General features: G+C 37.8%; 6 protein-coding genes across 6 annotated transcripts; 4 read left to right on the forward strand and 2 right to left on the reverse strand.

Annotated features, from left to right (window-relative positions):
• Positions 1-1123: 1123 nt before the first annotated feature.
• On the forward strand, positions 1124-3155 carry I206_105304 (uncharacterized protein; the record flags this gene model as incomplete). The annotated part of the gene is made up of 6 exons (XM_019155529.1): positions 1124-1786; positions 1846-2091; positions 2164-2260; positions 2343-2533; positions 2598-2715; positions 2785-3155. 6 exons carry the CDS (start codon positions 1124-1126, stop codon positions 3153-3155), a joined length of 1686 nt encoding a protein of 561 aa, XP_019011683.1.
• Positions 3156-3387: 232 nt separating this feature from the next.
• On the reverse strand, positions 3388-6475 carry I206_105305 (uncharacterized protein; the record flags this gene model as incomplete). The annotated part of the gene is made up of 3 exons (XM_019155528.1): positions 3388-5427; positions 5494-5919; positions 5984-6475. The coding sequence occupies 3 exons, from the start codon at positions 6473-6475 to the stop codon at positions 3388-3390; spliced, it is 2958 nt and encodes a 985-aa protein (XP_019011682.1).
• A 2025-nt stretch (positions 6476-8500) lies between these two features.
• Positions 8501-11765, forward strand: I206_105306 (uncharacterized protein; the record flags this gene model as incomplete). The annotated part of the gene is made up of 15 exons (XM_019155527.1): positions 8501-9036; positions 9091-9149; positions 9217-9323; positions 9385-9767; positions 9837-10083; positions 10154-10414; positions 10474-10659; positions 10725-10881; positions 10941-11035; positions 11097-11146; positions 11201-11258; positions 11320-11487; positions 11543-11609; positions 11672-11692; positions 11749-11765. 15 exons carry the CDS (start codon positions 8501-8503, stop codon positions 11763-11765), a joined length of 2412 nt encoding a protein of 803 aa, XP_019011681.1.
• A 406-nt stretch (positions 11766-12171) lies between these two features.
• On the forward strand, positions 12172-14378 carry I206_105307 (uncharacterized protein; the record flags this gene model as incomplete). The annotated part of the gene is made up of 5 exons (XM_019155526.1): positions 12172-12420; positions 12468-13334; positions 13445-13580; positions 13687-13799; positions 13887-14378. 5 exons carry the CDS (start codon positions 12172-12174, stop codon positions 14376-14378), a joined length of 1857 nt encoding a protein of 618 aa, XP_019011680.1.
• A 965-nt stretch (positions 14379-15343) lies between these two features.
• I206_105308 (uncharacterized protein) lies at positions 15344-17912 on the forward strand (the record flags this gene model as incomplete). The annotated part of the gene is made up of 5 exons (XM_019155525.1): positions 15344-15518; positions 15617-16396; positions 16467-16612; positions 16670-16743; positions 16799-17912. 5 exons carry the CDS (start codon positions 15344-15346, stop codon positions 17910-17912), a joined length of 2289 nt encoding a protein of 762 aa, XP_019011679.1.
• A 287-nt stretch (positions 17913-18199) lies between these two features.
• I206_105309 (uncharacterized protein) lies at positions 18200-19953 on the reverse strand (the record flags this gene model as incomplete). Its single annotated transcript, XM_019155524.1, has 6 exons — positions 18200-18435; positions 18519-18768; positions 18862-19123; positions 19201-19460; positions 19546-19580; positions 19644-19953. The coding sequence occupies 6 exons, from the start codon at positions 19951-19953 to the stop codon at positions 18200-18202; spliced, it is 1353 nt and encodes a 450-aa protein (XP_019011678.1).
• Between the last annotated feature and the right edge of the window lie 352 nt (positions 19954-20305).

Raw genomic sequence — 20305 nt, forward strand, 5'->3', positions numbered from 1 at the left:
TGAGAATCAATCAATTTATGGAAACAATCTATTCAATCTAATCTTCTAACGGCGGTTCTAGCGTCATTTTACTCATCATTTAACCTTACTTCACCTGAGCTAAATGGCGACTTCCCTGACTCTCCATTTTTCCGCATCATCTCATGTCCCTCGCAAGATAGAAGCAGAACAGTGCTGAACGAATCTACTACAAGCATGATTGGAAGGTGAGATGTTGATTGTCTGTATGCATATTGCTTGTTATGATACTTGACCTCCACTTCATGTTCTTATGATCAATTCACGAGAACGATTCAAAAACAGATCATCAAATGAGGCGTTCATATATCCCTTAATCCTTGCTTCATCTTTGTGTCGAAATGGTCCCTGAAGTTTCACTTGGTTGCCCCTTTCAAGCTTCTGCGACAAGGTAAAACAGCGTGGTATGTTTTGAATTGGGGTATTTGTTTCAACACTTTCTTTCCACCCATACAAACAATTTGTCCTTATAGCTCCCAGCATTGAATGATTGGAATTGATTACTCAATGGAGATACGACATTTGGTTTCGTGAGCGCGAGACTTGGCGCACGATAGCATGAAATTACTGGATGAGATGCTACCCCTCATACATAGATATGAGCGGCCGAATTTTAGAAGAGCTTCTTTGCAGACTACTCAGTCACAACGAATCAAGTGAAAGATGAGACATCGACCTGATCGTCGTGTGTCTCGGAAGCCATCAACAGATTTCGATCAAAATCAAGTCATTCCGAAATGAGACTCATACTGAATACAGCCTAATACCCAAGGAACGTAGTTCTCTTCATTCTATCTTCATCGATCACGCTTCGACACTGTAGATGAATATTCTGCTTTAGATTTTTCGTTTCGGACGACCAAGATATTTCCATGTATAAAGCCCATGATGGTCTTTTTCGCTTGATTCCCATTGTTATTAAATCCCATCAACGCACTGACGTCTGTAAACATAAGCAAAATATACACACACACAATCTATCCTTTAGACAGGGAATTTTCACACACATTATTGTTTGCATTTGTGTACCTTTATCAAAGGAAGACTCTATAGCATCGCATTCCTTTCTTCTTGGTTCAGGTATCCCGATTGCAATTTGGTCAAGATGATTCCTTTTACTCCTCCAACACTTTACGTTCGGATACCAACATCTACACCACCTTCAGAAAGTTCAACAGCTTGTTCACCTCAATCATCTCGATCTTCATCACCTAATTCATTTTCACTAAAATCCTCTCATCTCACTTATCCGATGTCTTCATCAAATAAACGTTTTAGAACAAGACCTATACAAGGTTTACTCATTCTTTCAATTTTATTGGTAATTTCATTACCATTATTACATTATAGGAGAGAAGAAGTAAAAGGATATTTCAAATCAGAATATATAAAAACTGATATAAGTCAAAAACATATAATACCTCCTTCTGGTGGAATATCAGATCATTTAAAAATTCCTTTAACTTTAGAAGCTAGATTAAATTATTTACTTTCTAAACCTGCATTATGGCAATGGGAAATGGAATTACAAAATAGACATCAATGTCCATTTTATACTTTTTCTAGAAATACTTATTTTTTTCATGATGGTAAACCTGAACAATGGGAAAAAATTGGTCCAACAGAGATTAGAAGGTATAGATCTAAAATGATTGATTATTTACGAACAGTTGAAAGAGAAGGCGGAAATTTGGTTTGGGATGATTCTATGGAAAAAGATATTCCAATTGAGGATAGAAGAGGGATCATTTTGACAGGTGGTGAAGGGGTAAGTCAGGTGTAACGTCTCGGAAAATTCAGTCAGCTAATGTAAGATGACATAAATAGAAAACTCTTGAAAGGCTGAAGATATCTTTACACATGTTGAGAAACGTACTTCACACTACATTGCCAATAGAAGTATATCATTTCCCGGACGAACTGCAAGATGCCAATGAAAGAGCAGATCTAGTGCAAGAGTATGATGTTAGGTTAAAAGAAGTCAACGGGAAAGCACCTGATGGCAAGAATTGGCTAATCAAGAACTCGGCTTTCTTGGCTAGTAATTTCACGGAATTCGTTTACATGGACAGTGTGAGTATTGTGTCACATCTACTAGATCAGAGATTGTCAGGCCAACCTGATAGCTGATGACGATTCGAGTAGGATAACATCCCCCTAATCGATCCAAGAACATTATTCGATTCGATAGAATACCAACAAAGCGGAAGTGTGTTCTGGGCTGATCTCAACAAGGATCATCGTGAGTTCATCTATGTTTCTGTTTTCCAGCTTCCATCCTGTCGCTTTCTCCACTCTTAGCTAATTAAACGGTTCTGCTTCAGCCGATAATGCTATATTCCGGATAGTAGGCAAAACATGTACGGATGAACATTGGCCTGCTGAGGCCGGACAAATGCTATTTGATAAACGAGGGAACAATGGGTTGAATCTAGCAGTGCTACATCTTTCAAATCATATGATGACTAATCCTGATATGTACGGATTTTTAAGTTATGGTGATAAAGATACTTTCGTGAGTAATTTTAAATTCTGTTTCAAGGTAAAGCGAATAGAGGCTGATATGGTGGATTATTTAGAGATTTTCATTTTACGCTTTGGGTTTACCATATCAACAAGCACCAAAGATATTTGCTACTACAGGTGGATATCAAACACAAAATGGTGAAAGTTCTTTAGATTTTTGTGGTCATTCAAGTGAGTCAACGTTTTAATATTATGTTCATGAGATATTGTTCTGAGCTAATCAATTTGTTTTTTTAATAGTGATTCAATGGGGATTAACACCTTTAAATTCAAAACATGATCCATTATATCATCCACCACCTGCTTTTTTACATACAATATTAGCAAAACATAGAAAAAATTTACAATCTAATAAATTATTTTCACATTTAAAAAAACCAAGATTAGATGGAATTTCTGATTTTTTATTAATTAGAACTTTATATGAATTTACAGGAGATTGTTTTTCTTTAACTTTAAAAGGACCTGATGGTTCTTTTAATTCTGAAAATTCAATGATGGATGGTCAAGGTGTTGATATTTTACTTTTAAAAGATATTTTAGGTAATGGAAAAGTTTGGAAAGAATTAGAAATTTTAAGTGAGAAATTTGTAAAAATAAATCAAGATTAAAAATAATTTTAGCTTAAAAAATTCAATTTTGCAAAAGGACGATTAACGTTTTTTTAATATTGCACAATTGCTTGTAATTAGTACTCAAACCATACCTAATAATATCATATATATACTTTTGACGATATAAACATATGCATAAAATCATATTATAACCACCATGGTGAACCTTAAATCAATAATTTTTTAAAATGATATACTGTGGGTTATTTTTAAAATTCCGAAACTGAGTTCAACGCATAACCTCTTTACCTTTACCTTTATCTTTATTTAAACCCAAACCTAAACTACCCACTCTAATCCTATTATCTTCAAGCCATTTATAATTTCTTTCCACTTTATCTTTAATTTCTTCTTCTTCCTCATCAAACTCATTATTAGATCTAAGAGTGTTAAAATCAAAATTGAATATTGAATTATTCCATAACGGTTTAATGTCTACATTATTTTCATCTTTAATTTTAATTTGATTTTGAGATTGAGATTGAAAAGGTGACATTAACCTTTTTTCAGGTTGATATTGATTTTGATTCAAAGGTAATAAGTCAGGTTTAATAACTGGAGATTTAATTTTCCTCATATTTGCTAATTCATTAGCTGAAGTTGGTGATATTTCTCTACGACGTTTTTTATCTGGTTTATGATCTAAATGAACTAAATTCATATTTTCAGGAGATTTAGGTGTGAATGGAGGTTGATATGTTTGATGATATGCTGATATTGGAGCTGTAGTATGAGGGGTAGCACCTGGAGTAGGGAAATTAAAAGGTAAAGTTGTTTGTCGAGGAAATGATGTTTGTGATTGCAATGGTACCGGTTGAGCTTGCTGAGCGGATGAATTCGAAAATCCGTTCTCTTGTTGTTGCTGCTGCTGCATGAATGGATATGGGTTTGGCTGAGAAACATTCATACCCCATGGTAAAGAGTTAAAATGAGGATAAAATCCTAAAGGCATACCGATATTATATGGCATGGGTTGTTGAGATGTCAATTGCGATTGATTCGCTTGTTGAGCTTGCGCTGCAAATTGCATCATCATATTTCCGAATAGTTGGTGAGCCTGGGCTTGAGCTTGAGCCTGAGCTTGGGCTTGCATATTAGCATTGTGATTGATATTTTGATTACTCGCATTCAAAGGCCAAGGGGCATTGACCTGATGTTGTGTCTGCTGCATATTTGTAAGCAGCGAAGAAGTCGTGAAATTTCCTGCTTGAGCTTCAATTTTGCGCTTTTCCATTTTTGCTTGTTTGACCAATTCCTTCAACCTTTTTTGTCGAGCATCAAAATTTCCCTTCTTCTTACGCTTCGATGCTAATTTACGTAGGTATAAAGCATTATGACATGCTTTACCTATAGGTAATGGCGATATTTCATCTGGAAATTTATCATCTTGATTACTCAAGACTGATGGACATCGTTGTCTTTGTCGATATAGATTTTGACTCAACCTCGATAAAGCAGTTGGCATAGGCACATCAGCATCTGAGGAATTGATATGTTCCTGAATTTGTTTTAAGAATGTTGTAGATGTATTTGACGGTGTTACTTGTTCACGATTCGGTAATTCATGAGGCCAACTTAATCCGCTTCCGGTAGGATTCAACTGAGTCTCAGCGGTACGAGGATCAACAGACATGGGTTGAGGTGACCATGAATTTTCGCGTCGAGGAGGGAATAAACGGTTCTGAGGATCTGATGGAGGAGAAGAAAGAACTTCAGAAGTTCGAAGAAGAGGTGCGATTGGTGCGAATAGGAATTGATCTAATCCAAACATTGAAGGTTGTGGAGGGGTGAAATTAGCCATTGGTTGATGAAACATTGTTGGACCTATGATATTCGCGTTTTGTACCGGAAAGTCTAATGTTTGACCACTGGTATGTCTTATTGACGGTACGGGAGAACCAACCGATGGATACGGAGTCAGAGTTCTAGCTCGAGGTGGTGGAACTTGATAATCCCTTTGAGTGGGTGTATTTGATCTTTCCCTTTTCACTTGTTTTTCCCTATCCCTCATTCGCAATTTGTTCACTTTACTTCTCGAAATCTGTCTAATTGTCCTGACGCTGGTAGCCTCGGAGGTGTATCCACCCCCTAAAATGTCCCTTACATCACTGATTGATGATTGTGAAGCAGCTTTTTTGGGCAGAGGAACGAATGTGAAGGGATGTTGATTGGTTTGACCAAGAAACAAAGGCTTATCGGGAATGCGAGTACGAGCCTTCCTCGTCTGATGTAAGGTCTGAGATGCCGAAGCAGACGGAGTCACGAGGTTCTGCGTCTAGATGTTGATCAGCATAAGCGAGGAGAATGTGAGATCATGATGACGATGGAAGCATACCGTTAAAGATCCTCTCGTGTCACCCATCTCTTCCTCATTTACTGCTTCATCATCCGTTCCATCACTCCAGAAACTCGATACAGCATCGGACACAACGTCGAAAGCTGGACCCTCTTCATCGATGCCATGGCGGATGGGTGCAGCTTCAAGGAATGGAGTCGGGGTCCTGCTCGTTCTGCCTTTATAACTCACTTCGGAAGGTTGTATATTGTTGAGATTACCTGGCATATAATCAATGCCGCTTTCCTCGAGCACACTCGATACTTTGTGTTCCTGGAATGACTGATTTCGTTGATGTTGTATGAATGTCGCTTGTGTAGGAGTGACAGGTTCAGGTGGATCCGAATCAGGAGAATTGAAATGACCTTTCTGGTAAGACGAGAGGAAGGAATATATTAAAAGATTATCTTCGTCTTGAAAAGGATCCTACATCATACCATGTGAATATAGTCAGCTTGAGACATTTCTCGTTCTAATAAGAAGAACTTACATCCTCGTCCAGTTCTCCATCAGCTGAAATCTTCCCAACTAACTTACTCAGATCTAGCATTTGCTTATTACTATTATCCAGTCCCGACAATTGTGAGAATAATTCCCATTCACTCGAGGTATCTTCACTCATCTTCTTCATCTTAAGAAGTAATAACTTTTTTAACCTTTTTTGGTTTTTCTTTTCAGTAGGTGATATAAGCGGATATGGGATAGGCGGAAAAGCAGGTTCAGATTGTCTCCAATCATCTTGACCTGCAAAAGTTGGAAAATCCGTTCCTACCCCGCCACCTGATGCGGACGCTGGATGAACGGGTATTCTAGCATGTAATTGAGATATACCATTTGTGGGGAAATTCGGTACTGATCGAGTAGGCGAAGTAGTTCTATGAGTGAGATCTTGCGGTGGACGAGTGATGACGAATGGTAATGGATATGGAGCATGTAGTACTGCTCTTGCTATACGAGCGTCACTTGGAGCTGCTTTAGGCATTGTGATTAGTAAAATCAGTATGAGGGGGGTCAATCCATAGATGAGATGGCGGCAAACGATAGAGGTATAGCTGATGTATGTGTAATTGAGAATGACATTGATAGATGATGAAACTCACTATATAGATCAGAACATATCTACCCATGTCGATGCCTTATAGACGTTAGCAGGCGATTGATCACCTTTGACGTATGTGTGGATATACATCGGGTACATTTTGACGAGGTGTTGACGTCGAAGCAAACGTGTTTCGCAATGGGTACAGTGGGGTCATGATCATTGTTGTTATGCTTCTCGATGCACACAAGTCAGATCAACAAAGTTACCGCGAGGTTGAGATTTCATGATCATGATTAAATCGTGGTAACTGTGATATATAGCACACAATCAACTATTGCTTCTAAATCAATTTCATCCATCATCAAGAGTTGACATCGTGATCACAGTTGATTGACCAGCTTCAAACTACATCCAAGTAGGCGTGCAAAGACAATTTTCAGTGATTATGATTGTAATCATTTGCGTTTGCGTTTGACCATTAATTGAACAATGCCCTATCAAGTAGCCGATGATCAAGGTATCGGGTGTCGGAAGTATTTTCCCGCGCGAGGAATGATTGATGAAATGCTGTCTTTTCGATGCGAGCGGAAGCGGCATCCCATTCTACCTGTTCTTCTTTCCAGATCAATCGTAATTAGTGAGACTTAAGGCATTTCCAGTCAATATTCAATGGTCAGTATCGTACTACATTGTCAATGCCGTTTGTAATTCAGATTCGACATGCCGACGAGTTCACAATCAGAGAGATCCTATGAACAAGTTCACGCTTCAAACGATCAACATCAAGGACAGATGGCTGTACATTTAGGAACTCCAAGTAAGAATTTGATATCGGCTGAGGGGATGTGATGACTTTCCGTAACTACTTGCGCAATCGGACGTTCCTCGTCTAATTGGGAAAGGCCGGGAAGCGTTCTGCACTTTAGGTGAGGGCTCATTAAACACTCGCAGGTAATTTTGTTGAGCCTGAGGGATCACTTAATGTGCGAGCTGCTACTCGCAATGTAGCTTTTGGACTCAATACGAATGTCCTACATATTCTCATACTCTTCTACCTTGGTTGTGTACAGCATGGTTGCATCTCAGGGTATGTCGATTACTCTTATCTTTCATCGGCCTGTCCCGAGTGGTGAGACCACCAATGTTTCAACGCAATCTCTACCTCAGATCCACTTGACATCGCTTGCAACAGCCAGATGATTCAGCTCGTATGTTGTATAAAGTACCACTTACGAGTATACGGTGGGAATACAAGCGCCGGACAACGGTAATTCTACAGTTCTTATCTTGGAGAGATCCAATGGCGTCTAATATGTCAGGCACGAGGGTGTCTCACATGATTCCGATAAATTGGGAGATAAGCTCTTACTTTGACTGTAAGTAATTGTAAGTAATTTCGGCTAAATAATTCTTCCAGCTATAATTGAAGTATAGATAAGAAAATGCTCAGTAGAACAAATGAATGATACAGGGTAAAATAACGATGGCTTAAAGACGGGAATGAATATAGTTGAATCCCAACAGGTGATGAATAGAAGCTAAAGGAAGGGGAGGACCTTGATATTTACTTAAAGCAGCTTTGTCGATCAGTTTTGGGGTCAAGGCGATATAAGATGACGGTTGCTGAGTGTGTTGTCTGTGCGCTATACTGTATTTCATTGGCTAAGACTTGTGAGATCAGGTCCGGACTTCGGGTATGAGGTGAATCCATTTACATGTCATGATATTGCAGTACAGTCAAAGGATGGTATATAAATGTAGTACCATCAAAGAAGTAAGTAGAATGTGACCCTTTTTATAGTAAGTGTGAGAACGTATAAATAGGTTAAACAGATATCACTCATTTTCACCTCCCTTTTCTTTCTCGTGATACAAACCTACTTTGACCTCCTGCGTTGTGACAGAAAACCCCATATAACCTCTTACTTGACTAGTCATACCAGGGCCAAGTCGCTTGTGTCGGACATGTGGTCTACTTCGCTCTCCCTCTTAGCATTATTGGGTAGTACCCTTGCTATACCCAATCCCAAAATATCATCCATTCGTCGACCAGGTTGGAGACCTAACGCTCGTCGAAGAGACCTTCCAACTGATTCGACAGACACTTCATCCTCATCTCCTACAACCACAGCTCCCAAACATAACATCTGGAATTCTCTCAGCAACGATGAAGCAGCAGATGTAATTGGCTTCCTTCACTCTAGAGATGATTTGAACCTCACTGCTGTAGAAGATGCAGGAGCATGGGACAACACAATTCTCGTCGTAGATCTCCTTGCACCTAATAAGACAGATGCTTTATCTTACATGGATGGAGAAGGGGAGAAACCAGATAGATGGGCTATAGCTAGTATGCTCTTTGGTGCGACTGAAGAACCCTACGCTCAAGATTGGGTAGTCGGTCCTATTCCTATCACTAATAATTCAGTATACTACCCTTACACTTTCGGTACTCATGCTCCAGATGCAAAAATCAGAGTATACGATATCGATGACCATTAGTAAGTTTTCTTCCCCTTACTAAATAGACAAATTTGAGCTGACGTGATCAACAGCTCTCTTTTCACGGATACTGCTTTGGAAATGAAAGATGTAATCAACGATCTGCTCAATGGTGATTGGATACTCTATCCTGGCGTATATTACTTGTAGCTGACAATTGTCCTCATTCACACGATAAGCTACCATCGAAAATGATGATGACCTTGGGAGCACGTTCGACATATGGGGTATCGATCCCCTTTGGCACGAAACAGACGAGAATGGAAACGATCGAGTGATTGATTGGGTGAGTAAATCATCCTTTTTCAAGCTTGAATGGGCTAACGCGCAACTCATTACGCTTTTAGGTCGGTTTCTGGCGTATTCCTGAGACTTTGCAGATGAATCATGGATCCATCAATTTCGACGGTGAAACCCTTCTTCCTCAAGGTCTCTATATGCAATTTGACATCACCGGTCGAGATTCCTCCAAATGGTTCCTCATGGGCATCCTTTACGGCGATGAATACTACCAATCAGTAGACGAATTCAGATCAGCTTGGAAAGCTTCCAGTTTCGAAAAATACACTCCAAACATGCCTGGAAAGTGGATAAATACTGATCAAACCGGGAAGAAACTGTGCCTAGAGGAAGAAGCTCCCCCTATGAGTGTTCAACCAGGTGGTCAACGATTTAAAGTTGATGAAGATAACAAGTATGTGGAATGGATGGATTTCACTTTCTACTTAACGTAAGTAATGCCTGCCTTTCGTCTGACTTACGCAATCTCGTTTTTCGGATTCTGACTGTCAATGTACAGCTTCACCCGAGATACTGGAATGAGATTATACGATATCCGATACAAAGGTCAAAGAATAATTTACGAGCTCGGACTCCAAGAAGCTATTGCACATTATGCTGGAAACGATCCAGTCCAATCTGGTACATCTTACATGGATACATACTATGGCTTCGGACCATACGCCTTCTCCCAGGTCCCAGGTTACGACATGCCGCTCTACGCTTACTGTGTCAACACCAGTTTCCACGCTTCTGAAATTTCTAGAGTGAGCCCTTGAGAACACATTATTAAGGTTTCTTCCGTAATCAAGCTGATCTTGCAATCCTACTCAATAGTCCCATCGATGCGGTATTTCCATCTTCGAGTCAGACCTCAACCACCCTATACAAAGGCATTCCACCAGCTCCTACGTGTCCGTCACCAAGGGTATTGCGTTGACTGTACGAAGTATCTCCACTGTCGGCAATTACGATTACAACTTCGACTATAATTTCTACATGGATGGTACGATTGAGACCATTGTTCGAGCTTCGGGATATATCCAGTCTGCCTATTATGCTAAGAATGACGAATACGGTTATCATATTCACGATGGGGTGAGCTTACAGTTTCTTGACGATTCCAATGATATGCGAACTCACCTATCTGGACTTAGCTCTCCGGTTCGATGCATGACCATGCACTCAACTACAAGGTTGATTTTGATATTCTCGGCACCAACAATACACTGGTGAAACATGTCATCGAGCCAATCACAAAGGAATACAAGTGGTTCAACGGTACGAGAAATACCATGCATATGGTCAGAAAGGAGGTCGAATCAGAAGACGACGGTAAAATGGTACGTGTCCCAGAGGCTGCGTCGCCCTGTCACAGGTGCCACGCTTATCAACACTTTATGCTTAGAACTGGTCCGCCAACTCCCAAGAGCAAGTCATTGTAGTCAACAAAGACGCTCCCAACAAGTACGGCGAGCCAAGAGGGTACAAAATCATGCCCAGTCGAGGAGGTGCTGGAATGCACTTGACCATCACAAATTCAACCAATTTACTCAACTCTGCTGGTGAGTGTTAGATAGATCTACTTTGGCAACAATAGTCCCGCTGATACATGGGTTCTAAGGTTTTGCAACTCACGCCTACTACGTCACAAAGCAAAAGGATTCCGAGTTGAGAGCATCGAACGCTTGGAATGACTATGACACTGCCAACCCCCTCGTAAGCTACACGACACTAGCTCCATTATTTTTTCGCTGACGGGAGTATCGACTTTTTCCAGGTCAACTTTGACAAATTTTTCGACGGAGAGAACTTGGTACAGGAAGACTTGTGAGTGAGACTGTTCTCCGCCGTTGTGATACTGAACTGATACCGTTCGATCAGAGTCATGTGGTTCAACCTCGGAATGCACCACGTACCTCACACTGGTGATTTACCAAACGTAAGTGCCATACCGCGAGCTAAGATCCGAACCGAGTGGTTGACATTTGTTCGGTCTGTAGACTGTCTTCACAACCGCCCAAGGAGGTATGGTTCTTACTCCTCACAATTACCTTTTGAGCGATCCTTCTAGACAATCCTCTCAACAGATCAGAATCGATTACGATGATGGTGAAGTCGGCGATGTTTACACATTTGACAGCCAGCAAGCGACTGGACAAGTGGATTTGGTGAGTTCCCAATTGGGTCATCGGGCGAATCCTTGCTGATTTTCGGCTGGAACAGACACAAATCTCTTGGGATCCTACTACCTATGGCGGTGATGTCGCTGTCAGGAAGTTCCCATATGATCGTAAGTTCGGCTAAAGGTTGCACGGAACGAAAGGATCAAGCTGACTTCAATCCTGACCGTAGCTCAAAATCCTTATGCCGATAGTGAGTTGAAGATCCATGTTGTATTCTGATGCGATGCTGATATTCTGATTGTCTAGCCGAATCAATTGTATAATCGGAAAGCATAAAAGTGTATACAGGTGGTCAAGGTGACGGACATTATTTAGGCGAGCTTCTGGGATTTTGTGGAATTTTTTGTGTTTAAACGTTATAATTTGATTCGATATATCTATAATAAGCATTCATCATCAGAAGGAACTAAAGGAAAGAAAGCAACCAGATTATGCATTCATGTTATGTAGTATCCTTCATAGTGCTGCTAAGCCGGCTATTACCGAATTCATTACAAGATCGGAAGTGATAAATTGATCCCGTCAAGCAAGCTGTACCGTCGGCTTTGAGCGACAATGAGGACCGATGACCAGTTGGTTATCTGCATTCTTCATATTCGACACCACATTAAGCTGACAATATCATCAAGTAAATTTCACCAGCAACCAAGACTAGACGAACACTTGGCGATGTTCTGTATACCGCCTCATCTCCATGAAGAGATCTTCCCATCTCGCCATAACCCAACCAGTATTGATGGGGATCGAGCAGAACAAAAAGAAGTTCCCTATTCGAAATCATCACTTGTTCTCGGAGTATCACCTCATCAGCCCCTAACTTTTGTCCAATCCTATGCAGTAGAGAAACAGGAGCAGATTTTATGCAAATCTGTAAAAGACTACGAAGGATTGTTACCTGTTTATGAGAAGTCTAAGAGCGTGAGTTTGAATTATCTTGACTTTGTTCTTTGTCGCTTCCCCATAAGATTATATTGGTTGGTATGATTTACAACTTGACCACTACTCAAACTATACCGACTGAAGATGTTGATGATGATGAGCTGAATGTATCTGTAATTGTGCAGACTCGACGGGGACATCGTCACAGTACTTTGGCAGATGAGCCTCAACCGAAATCACGCAAGAGATTCCTTTTCCCTCTGTTCTTGAGCATCCTAGCTTTGACAATTATTACAATTCAACAAACTTCACTTATTTCATTCAAGAACAATCTTCCTTCACCTTTGTATTCTTACTTTTCGAATCACCAAAATCTCGACTTAACACACCCGATTGATCCGAGTTTCATATCAAATTGTCATTCACTTTTAATTCCACCTGAAGGAACACATATTAATCGGCTGAATAAACTATCAAAAATCTTACCAAAAAATAAAATTTGGATATCAGAACCTTCTCCTTCTGCATTTTATTTTTTAAATGGTTTTTCAAAAGATGAATGGTTTTTATCTGAAAGACCATTTTTAATCATTATTTCATCATCTTCTTCGTCATTATCATCATCATCAAATGAAAAGAAAATTAGTTTACTTGTACCTTCTTTTGAGAAATTAAGAGCAAATTTAATTGTTAATAATTTACCTAAAGAAGTTCGAGAAAAAATAAATTGGATAGAATGGAAAGAAGATCAATCACCTTATGAAATTTTGAATAAATATTTGGAAAATACAGATGTGGATGAATTTATATTAGATGATAATGTTAGAGAATTTATTGCTCATGATTTGAGAAGTATTTTGAAACATGATGAAAATGGATTACAAGATGAAATTAGATTAATAAGAGAAAAGAAAAATGATTGGGAAATTGGATTATTAAGATGTGCTAATCAAGTGAGTGAATTAGATTTGTCAAATGTCGAATATCAGTAGAATGTTTGGTTTTTAAGTTTGAATTGGTTTGATTATGTTATGATAATTGATCTTTGTTTTTTTTGGTTCAGTTCACTCTACATGCAATTAGGAAAACGAGAGAAAGAATGTATTTTGGAATTACAGAATCACAGACTAGTAAGATCCTTGAAGAGGAGATGAGTAAGACTGGACTTATTGGCGGAGAAGGATTAGTCCTCTTTGGCGGTAAGTCCTCTTGAATAGTATACACATCATTCTGAGATAGCAATGATCCTTCGCCAGTTATTATCGCGTAATGGAATAGCTGCTGATTGATCAATTACCCGAATAGAGGACGCTGCTTTGCCTCATGGATCTGGGACAGATAGAAGATTGACGAAGGAAGATTTGATTCTGATTGATGCCGGTGGGAAATGGGGAGAATACGTTTCAGATATCACTAGGGTTAGTTTGGTTAGGTTCTGCGGAGGATGGCTGAGCACAGAGACACCTGGACACTGTTACTGATTATGCTTCTTTGAATTCACCTAGACATTCGCCCTTCCCGATTCAGAAATACCGAAATCCCATATTGAACTTTGGGAAACTGTTCGCAAAGCACAAAAAGCACCTTACGAATTATTATTATCTAAAAATGGTTCTTTGACTTTTGGTGAATTAGATAAATCCGCTCGAGAAGTAGTGACGCAATGGAAAAACAAAGAAGCAAAGCTTGATAAACTTGAAGAAGATGATGATATTGATTTCAGTATATTTACACATAGATTAGGTCATGGAATTGGTCTTGAAGGACATGAATCACCTTATGTAATTCAAGGATCAAAAGGTAATAAACAAATTGAAAAAGGTAATGTATTTAGTTTAGAACCTGGAATTTATCTTCCTTTAAATGAAAAGAAGGTTAATGGATTAAATGGAATAGGAGTAAGATTAGAAGATTGTTTTGCATTGAGTAGGAATGAAGATGGACAATGGGAAGGTGAATGGTTATCTGGTCCTGTTGATCATTGGGGAGATATATAGAAGATTGTATAGAACATAGATATATACACTTTGCATAATTGTATTGTCCAATTGCGAGTATGTAGTTAGTGTACGAGATAACGCAATTTTGAAACGCGTCTTTACGTCATTTCACACTCCTGAAACAGATCACTCTGGGATATCGCAGTAACTTATAATCACAAAAAGAAGAATTGAATTATTCCGAAACACCTTAAGAATGTAAAAACAAGCCAAGAGGAACCCGACGTGACGAGGTGGTGTCGGCAAGAATTGGAATAAACTACTTTTTTGTTGAATTTGTCGATCTTGTTGATTTTGTTATTTTCGTCATTCTTCTTCCTCCGTTGGTTGTCTTCCTCGATAGTCTGTCAGCTCGTTTGGAAACGTTATCTGTCAACAAGGACAAGTTTCCACATAGATTTCAGAAAAGACGCAGGAACGTCTTTTCCGGAAACAAAAAGGTATCCTCGAAACATTCCTTAGTTGGTCGTCAAGCAATCACAATTTCAACGAAACAAGTGCAGGTTCATTTTTGGTTCTTTTGAGATTGATACCTGTGAAGGATTGTCTAGAACTCGATCATTTGGTTGAAACTATTACTGTTGATCAATCAACGATCTAGAATTTCTTTTTCCTTCCTTTAGACCTTATTTTGATCCTTGAAGGAATCATCCTTGACTACAAAAGCTTGGATACATACTTTCACACTAATTTAGTCTCTTTGTTCGCATTTAGTTTATTGGTTGGATTTAGGTTCTCAGATTATAAAATACTGGTAAGTAAACTTCGATGAATTAACCAGCTCTCATCCTTAGCTAAATTGTCTCAGATTTCCCAAATGATATAGTCAAGGACCATCGGTACAGCTTTATTTCACGGCGACCTCACATTCAAGTCACTCTTTCTAAGTAAGACACTCTTTACGGTCTGGATCTATCCCCTGTCTTCTCTTAATCCCTTCATTCTCCCTTGGAATTATCAAAATGCCTCTTATAGGTGATCCCTTATTGGCAAGTTTGCTATACGGCGCATCAGTCACTTTCGATCTAAAAGCTGCAACTCAGACTGTCGCTGCTATCGCTTCTGTAGCAACTGCTACCACTGTGAATACGACTCAGATCGTTCAAGAGCAGAAAGATGATCAAATGGGCATGGACAGTGAGTTGACTGCTTCTTAGAAAGATGACATCTACCTTAAACTTGTAGAGTCTGTATTTTGATTTAGCAGCACTGACACAACTTACTGATGTGTCTAGGTACGATGCCAAGAAATCTATATCTCGCATTTTCAGGCCTCCTGCTTCTCTGTATGATCATTTCCCACCCTCGATTCTTAGCTCGACTATTCGCTTCTCTTCCCACTTCATCGTCGCAACCCAAAAAGAAAGATCAGGTCATAATCTATCCTTACTCCAAACAATCAATAGAATCGCTTCGTCCCAAAAGAGAAGTTTCTGGAGGAGATTTGTCCCAAGGATGGTTTTTAAGAAAAGGTAGAAATTCAAGAATTGAAATTAGTTCACCTATATCAACACCTGATACATCTTCCAAAAAAGACCCTTTCAACTCTGCTTTTGCATATGATGAGAAATCACTTTCATCCGCAACACTCGATTCATCTTCATACTCCAATCCAAAATATTATCCACCACCTCATATAATACCTTTACTGAATCACTTACCATTCTCATCAACATTTCAATTCGTGACCCCCTTTTCAATCTTACCGAGTCATTTGAAATCACATCTCACTTTACCTCAATTATATTTGATAGTAGGATATTTAATCTTGATCGCTTTTGCATTAGTTTGGAAATCTGATTTATCACCTGCTTCGAAAGATAAAGGATATGGATCAGATTGGATGAGATCAGGTTTAGTAGCTACAGCTCAAATTCCATTAACAATTGCGCTAGGCGTAAGAGGAAATATCATTGGACTTTGCGTTGGAAAAGGTTATGAAAGGTTGAAAGTTTATCATAAAATTGTGGGAAGGGTGGTTTTCTTAGCCAGTACTATTCATGGTGCGGCGTACAGTGAGTCCTAAAATAGCTTAATCACAGAATCGCTCCAGTCTATCTTGCTGACTGTGTGATGTTGCCGTAGTGTATAAATGGACTGTCGCTGGCAAGTTCTCTGCATACGCTGCCAAACCTTTTGCAATGTGGGGTCTTCTTGCATATTTTGCTTTAGTCTTGATCGTTGTCACTTCCCTACCTTGGGTGAGGAAGGCTTGGCATGGTGTTTTCGAAGTGAGTCGATATGTCTTCTTATCGCACAATTGAGCTGATTGCTAAAATGCCGTCTAGGTTTGCCATTTCGTCGGCATCGTTGGACTGCTGGTCGGTCTGGCTTTGCACGTTGCCGTGGCTATCCCATTCTGGTGAGTCAATAGGATATAATTGATAGGTAATTGTTGCTGATCATTGTTATTATAGCGTGGCAGCTATGATTATCTACCTCATCTCAATCTTCTTTTCTCTCACTAAAACCCGGATTGCTCATGCTGAACTTCAAGCTCTCCCTGGAGCCGGTACGACTGTGATCACAATTCCTGGACTCAAAACAGGCTGGAGAGCAGGTCAACATGTTCGAATTCGTGTACCAGCTTTAGGTTTATTAAAAGCTTTTGAATCTCATCCTTTTACTATCGCCTCTGCTCCTGATGGAGAAGGTTTAGTTCTTATGTGTAAACGTGCAGGAGATTGGACAAATCAATTATATGAATTAGCTCAAAGATCTTCCGATTTTGAAGATAGAGCAGAAGGTGGTAGAAATCAAGCTACAATTATCATTGAAGGACCATATGGAGGATTAGGTAATACATTAATTACATCATTTTCATCTGTTGTACTTATAGCTGGAGGATCAGGTATTACTCAATCATTATCATTAGCTGAAGATTTAATTTCTAAATCACCTACTGGAGTTGTAAGAGCAAATACAATTGATTTAATTTGGATGGTTAAAAATGAAGATAATGTAAAACCTTTTTTAACTAATTTATTAAAATTAATTAATCAAGCTAAACAATTGGAAATTGAATGTTTAGAAAGTCTTAAAAAAGGTGAAAATTTAATTAAATTTAATAATTCAATTTCATTAAGAATTAAAATTTTCATTACAAGATGTCCTGCAAGTTCTCCATTAAATCTTTTATCAAATTATTTTGATGAAGAATTCAAAATTGAAGAGGAAGAAGAGATATTCATAAAACATAAAAGTATTGATGAATTAAAGAAAAATAATTATTTATCAAAAAGTGATTCAACAAAAAATCTGAAACAAAAAAACTTTTTACCTTTATCTTCAATTTCAATCAAACCAATTAAACCAAATTTTGATATTTTAATTAATTCAATTATTGATGAAAATTCAATTGGTTTAAGAAAAAGAAAAATTAATTCTTCTTCTTCTTCTGGAATTTTAATTACTTGTTGTGGACCTTTTAATTTAATTGAAAATGTTAGAAATACAATTAAAAATGTTAATCATCAAAAAAAATTAGATTGTGGTGGAATTGAATTTGAAGATGAACATTTTGGTTTTTGAAAAGATAATGAATAGTTTTCTTCAAGGACTTTTTGAGTTTTTATACGTAAATTATGACATTCATGACCAACCTTTGATAGGTTTACATATATGCTTTGCATTGTATTCATACATTTCATTTTATTGCATCTTCCAACAAAAGAAATTACATTATTAGGATTATGTACAACATGGTTATTATACATTGGGTTTTTAAGTTGAATTAAGCTAAAATGGGCAAGTATACTAAATCCTTCTCTATCCGAATTTAATCAATCTATCAATCTATATTGATCTAATATGTTGTTTTATTCTTTTCCAATAAGATGAACAATTATTTCACCTTCTTTATCACCACCTAACAATTTACCATCTTGATTTTTAGATATATTTCCTTGATCAGGTAATTTATCTTTTAAATCAATTAAACTAGATAATTTAGAAGATAAAAAAGCATTTGATAAATCATGAATTTTATTTAAAAGATTTTTAGCAGAATTATGAGATCTAGGATCTAATAATGGGAAATCTGAAAATGATTGATCTATTCATTCGATATGAAAATTCAAAATATCATTTAGTTTTATAAAAGTGCTTGAATCAAAGTAAAATTGAATGAAAACTCACGTCCTACCATTCCCACAGTTACAAGACTACCTTGAGCATCTTTAATCATATTTACTAATCTTTTAAAATGAGTTGACCATTCTGTAAATCCAACTGAATTTATAACTAAAATAGGTGGCATTGAAGAATGAGATTTAGTAGAAGATGAAGGTAAAGGAATAGGTTCAAGCCAAGGATCAAGTGCTATAACTTGTTTTATAGGTAAAGATGGTAATTCAGAAGATGGATTAGTTGTTTGAAGAATATGTAACTATATTTTTTTTAAAGTAATTTAATGATTAATCACATTATTTCTCATTCAGAAAGTTCGAGGTTAGAGGGAAAAAGAAAACAAAAAACTCACAACTGTACCACCACCAAAACTATGTCCTGTTAATCTAAGATCTTCATAATCTACTTTATCATTTAAACTTTCTATCCATTCTTTCTTCTTAATTAAATCTTTTTCCTTTTCTTTATTTCCTATTTCAGGTATAATGAACTCTGCATGATTATTATTAATCAGATTCTTGAAATTATGATAAGTTTCGTAAATTTCTCTTGATCTTATATCAAGTTGTAAAGTCCTGAAATGAGTTAAAGATTTATCCTCCCCTTTTGCCCATCTATGGACGAAAATTCAATTGGGTAATCAGTTCCATAGATTAATTTTGTGATACAGCACAAAATTTAGAAGACTCACTTTAGATCACTTTGCCTTATATAATGTAATATTTTACCTTCTTTTCCAGTTTCTTCTTCTCCTTCAATTGAAGGTAAACAAACTGCTGGACCACTTCCATCTTTATGCTCAACTGCTAGAACCACATATCCTTCTGAAGCCAAACCAGCACAAAATTGAGAATAAGTATGACGAGTACCTGCTAAACCATGAGAAAAGATGACCAGAGGATACTTCTTCGATTGTGGTGGAAGTAATGGAGCGTATGGGTGAACAGGTATCTAAAGCGATCGAAATTTAGCATGAGCGGATTCAAATGTATACTCCGCAGACAGGAGAGATGCTGATAGGATCGACTTGACTTACTCGTAATCTTCCAGCAATATATCCTATCGTATTCGCTATTCGCCAATAAACATATAAGCTAATATGACCAAAATGAGATAAAGAGATCAAAGACTTACCTAAAAATTTCATTGATCGACTATTAGATTGACCAGTTTTACCACTTAAAAATAATTCATATCCTTTAATTACACCCCAAAAAGGTTCAGGTACCCAACTAATACCTTTTGTTCTTCCTTTTAAATCAGTTGGATAAAAAACAGAATATCCAATATCATTTAATTTTAATGCTGGTTTATCTGTTTCATTTAAAGTAGGATGAGAATATTCAAATGGTGAGATTGATTTATGTGAAATAGGTATATAACCTACTCCATAAGTACCAGTAGGTAAAGGTAAATTAGAGGATAATAAAGGAGGTAAAGGCATTTTATTAAGACGAAAAATTGTTATAAAGCCTAGACTGATGCAAATGAAGGTGGCAAGTATAATTCGTCGAATTTTGGAAAAAAATCAAATCGATCGATACGATTATTGTTGTTATAGTGGTTTGTTTGTGATTGGAATGATAGTTGATGATTAGCACAAAGAAGAATACACTTGGGAGGTAACAAATGGAATTCTTTGATGAACATGTACAAGAGGCGACCAACAGATGATTTCAAGAAAGTACAACCATCAATGGAGATGGCGATTATCGATCGGACTGGATCAAAGAAAAGAAACACGCGAGCGATTCAAGATCCCGGTTTTCTCGGTCTGCGGTATGAAATTTGGTGTT

The sequence above is a fragment of the Kwoniella pini genome, chromosome 7 (genome assembly GCF_000512605.2).
Source record: "Kwoniella pini CBS 10737 chromosome 7, complete sequence".
In the NCBI taxonomy this organism is placed as follows: Eukaryota; Fungi; Basidiomycota; class Tremellomycetes; order Tremellales; family Cryptococcaceae; genus Kwoniella; species Kwoniella pini.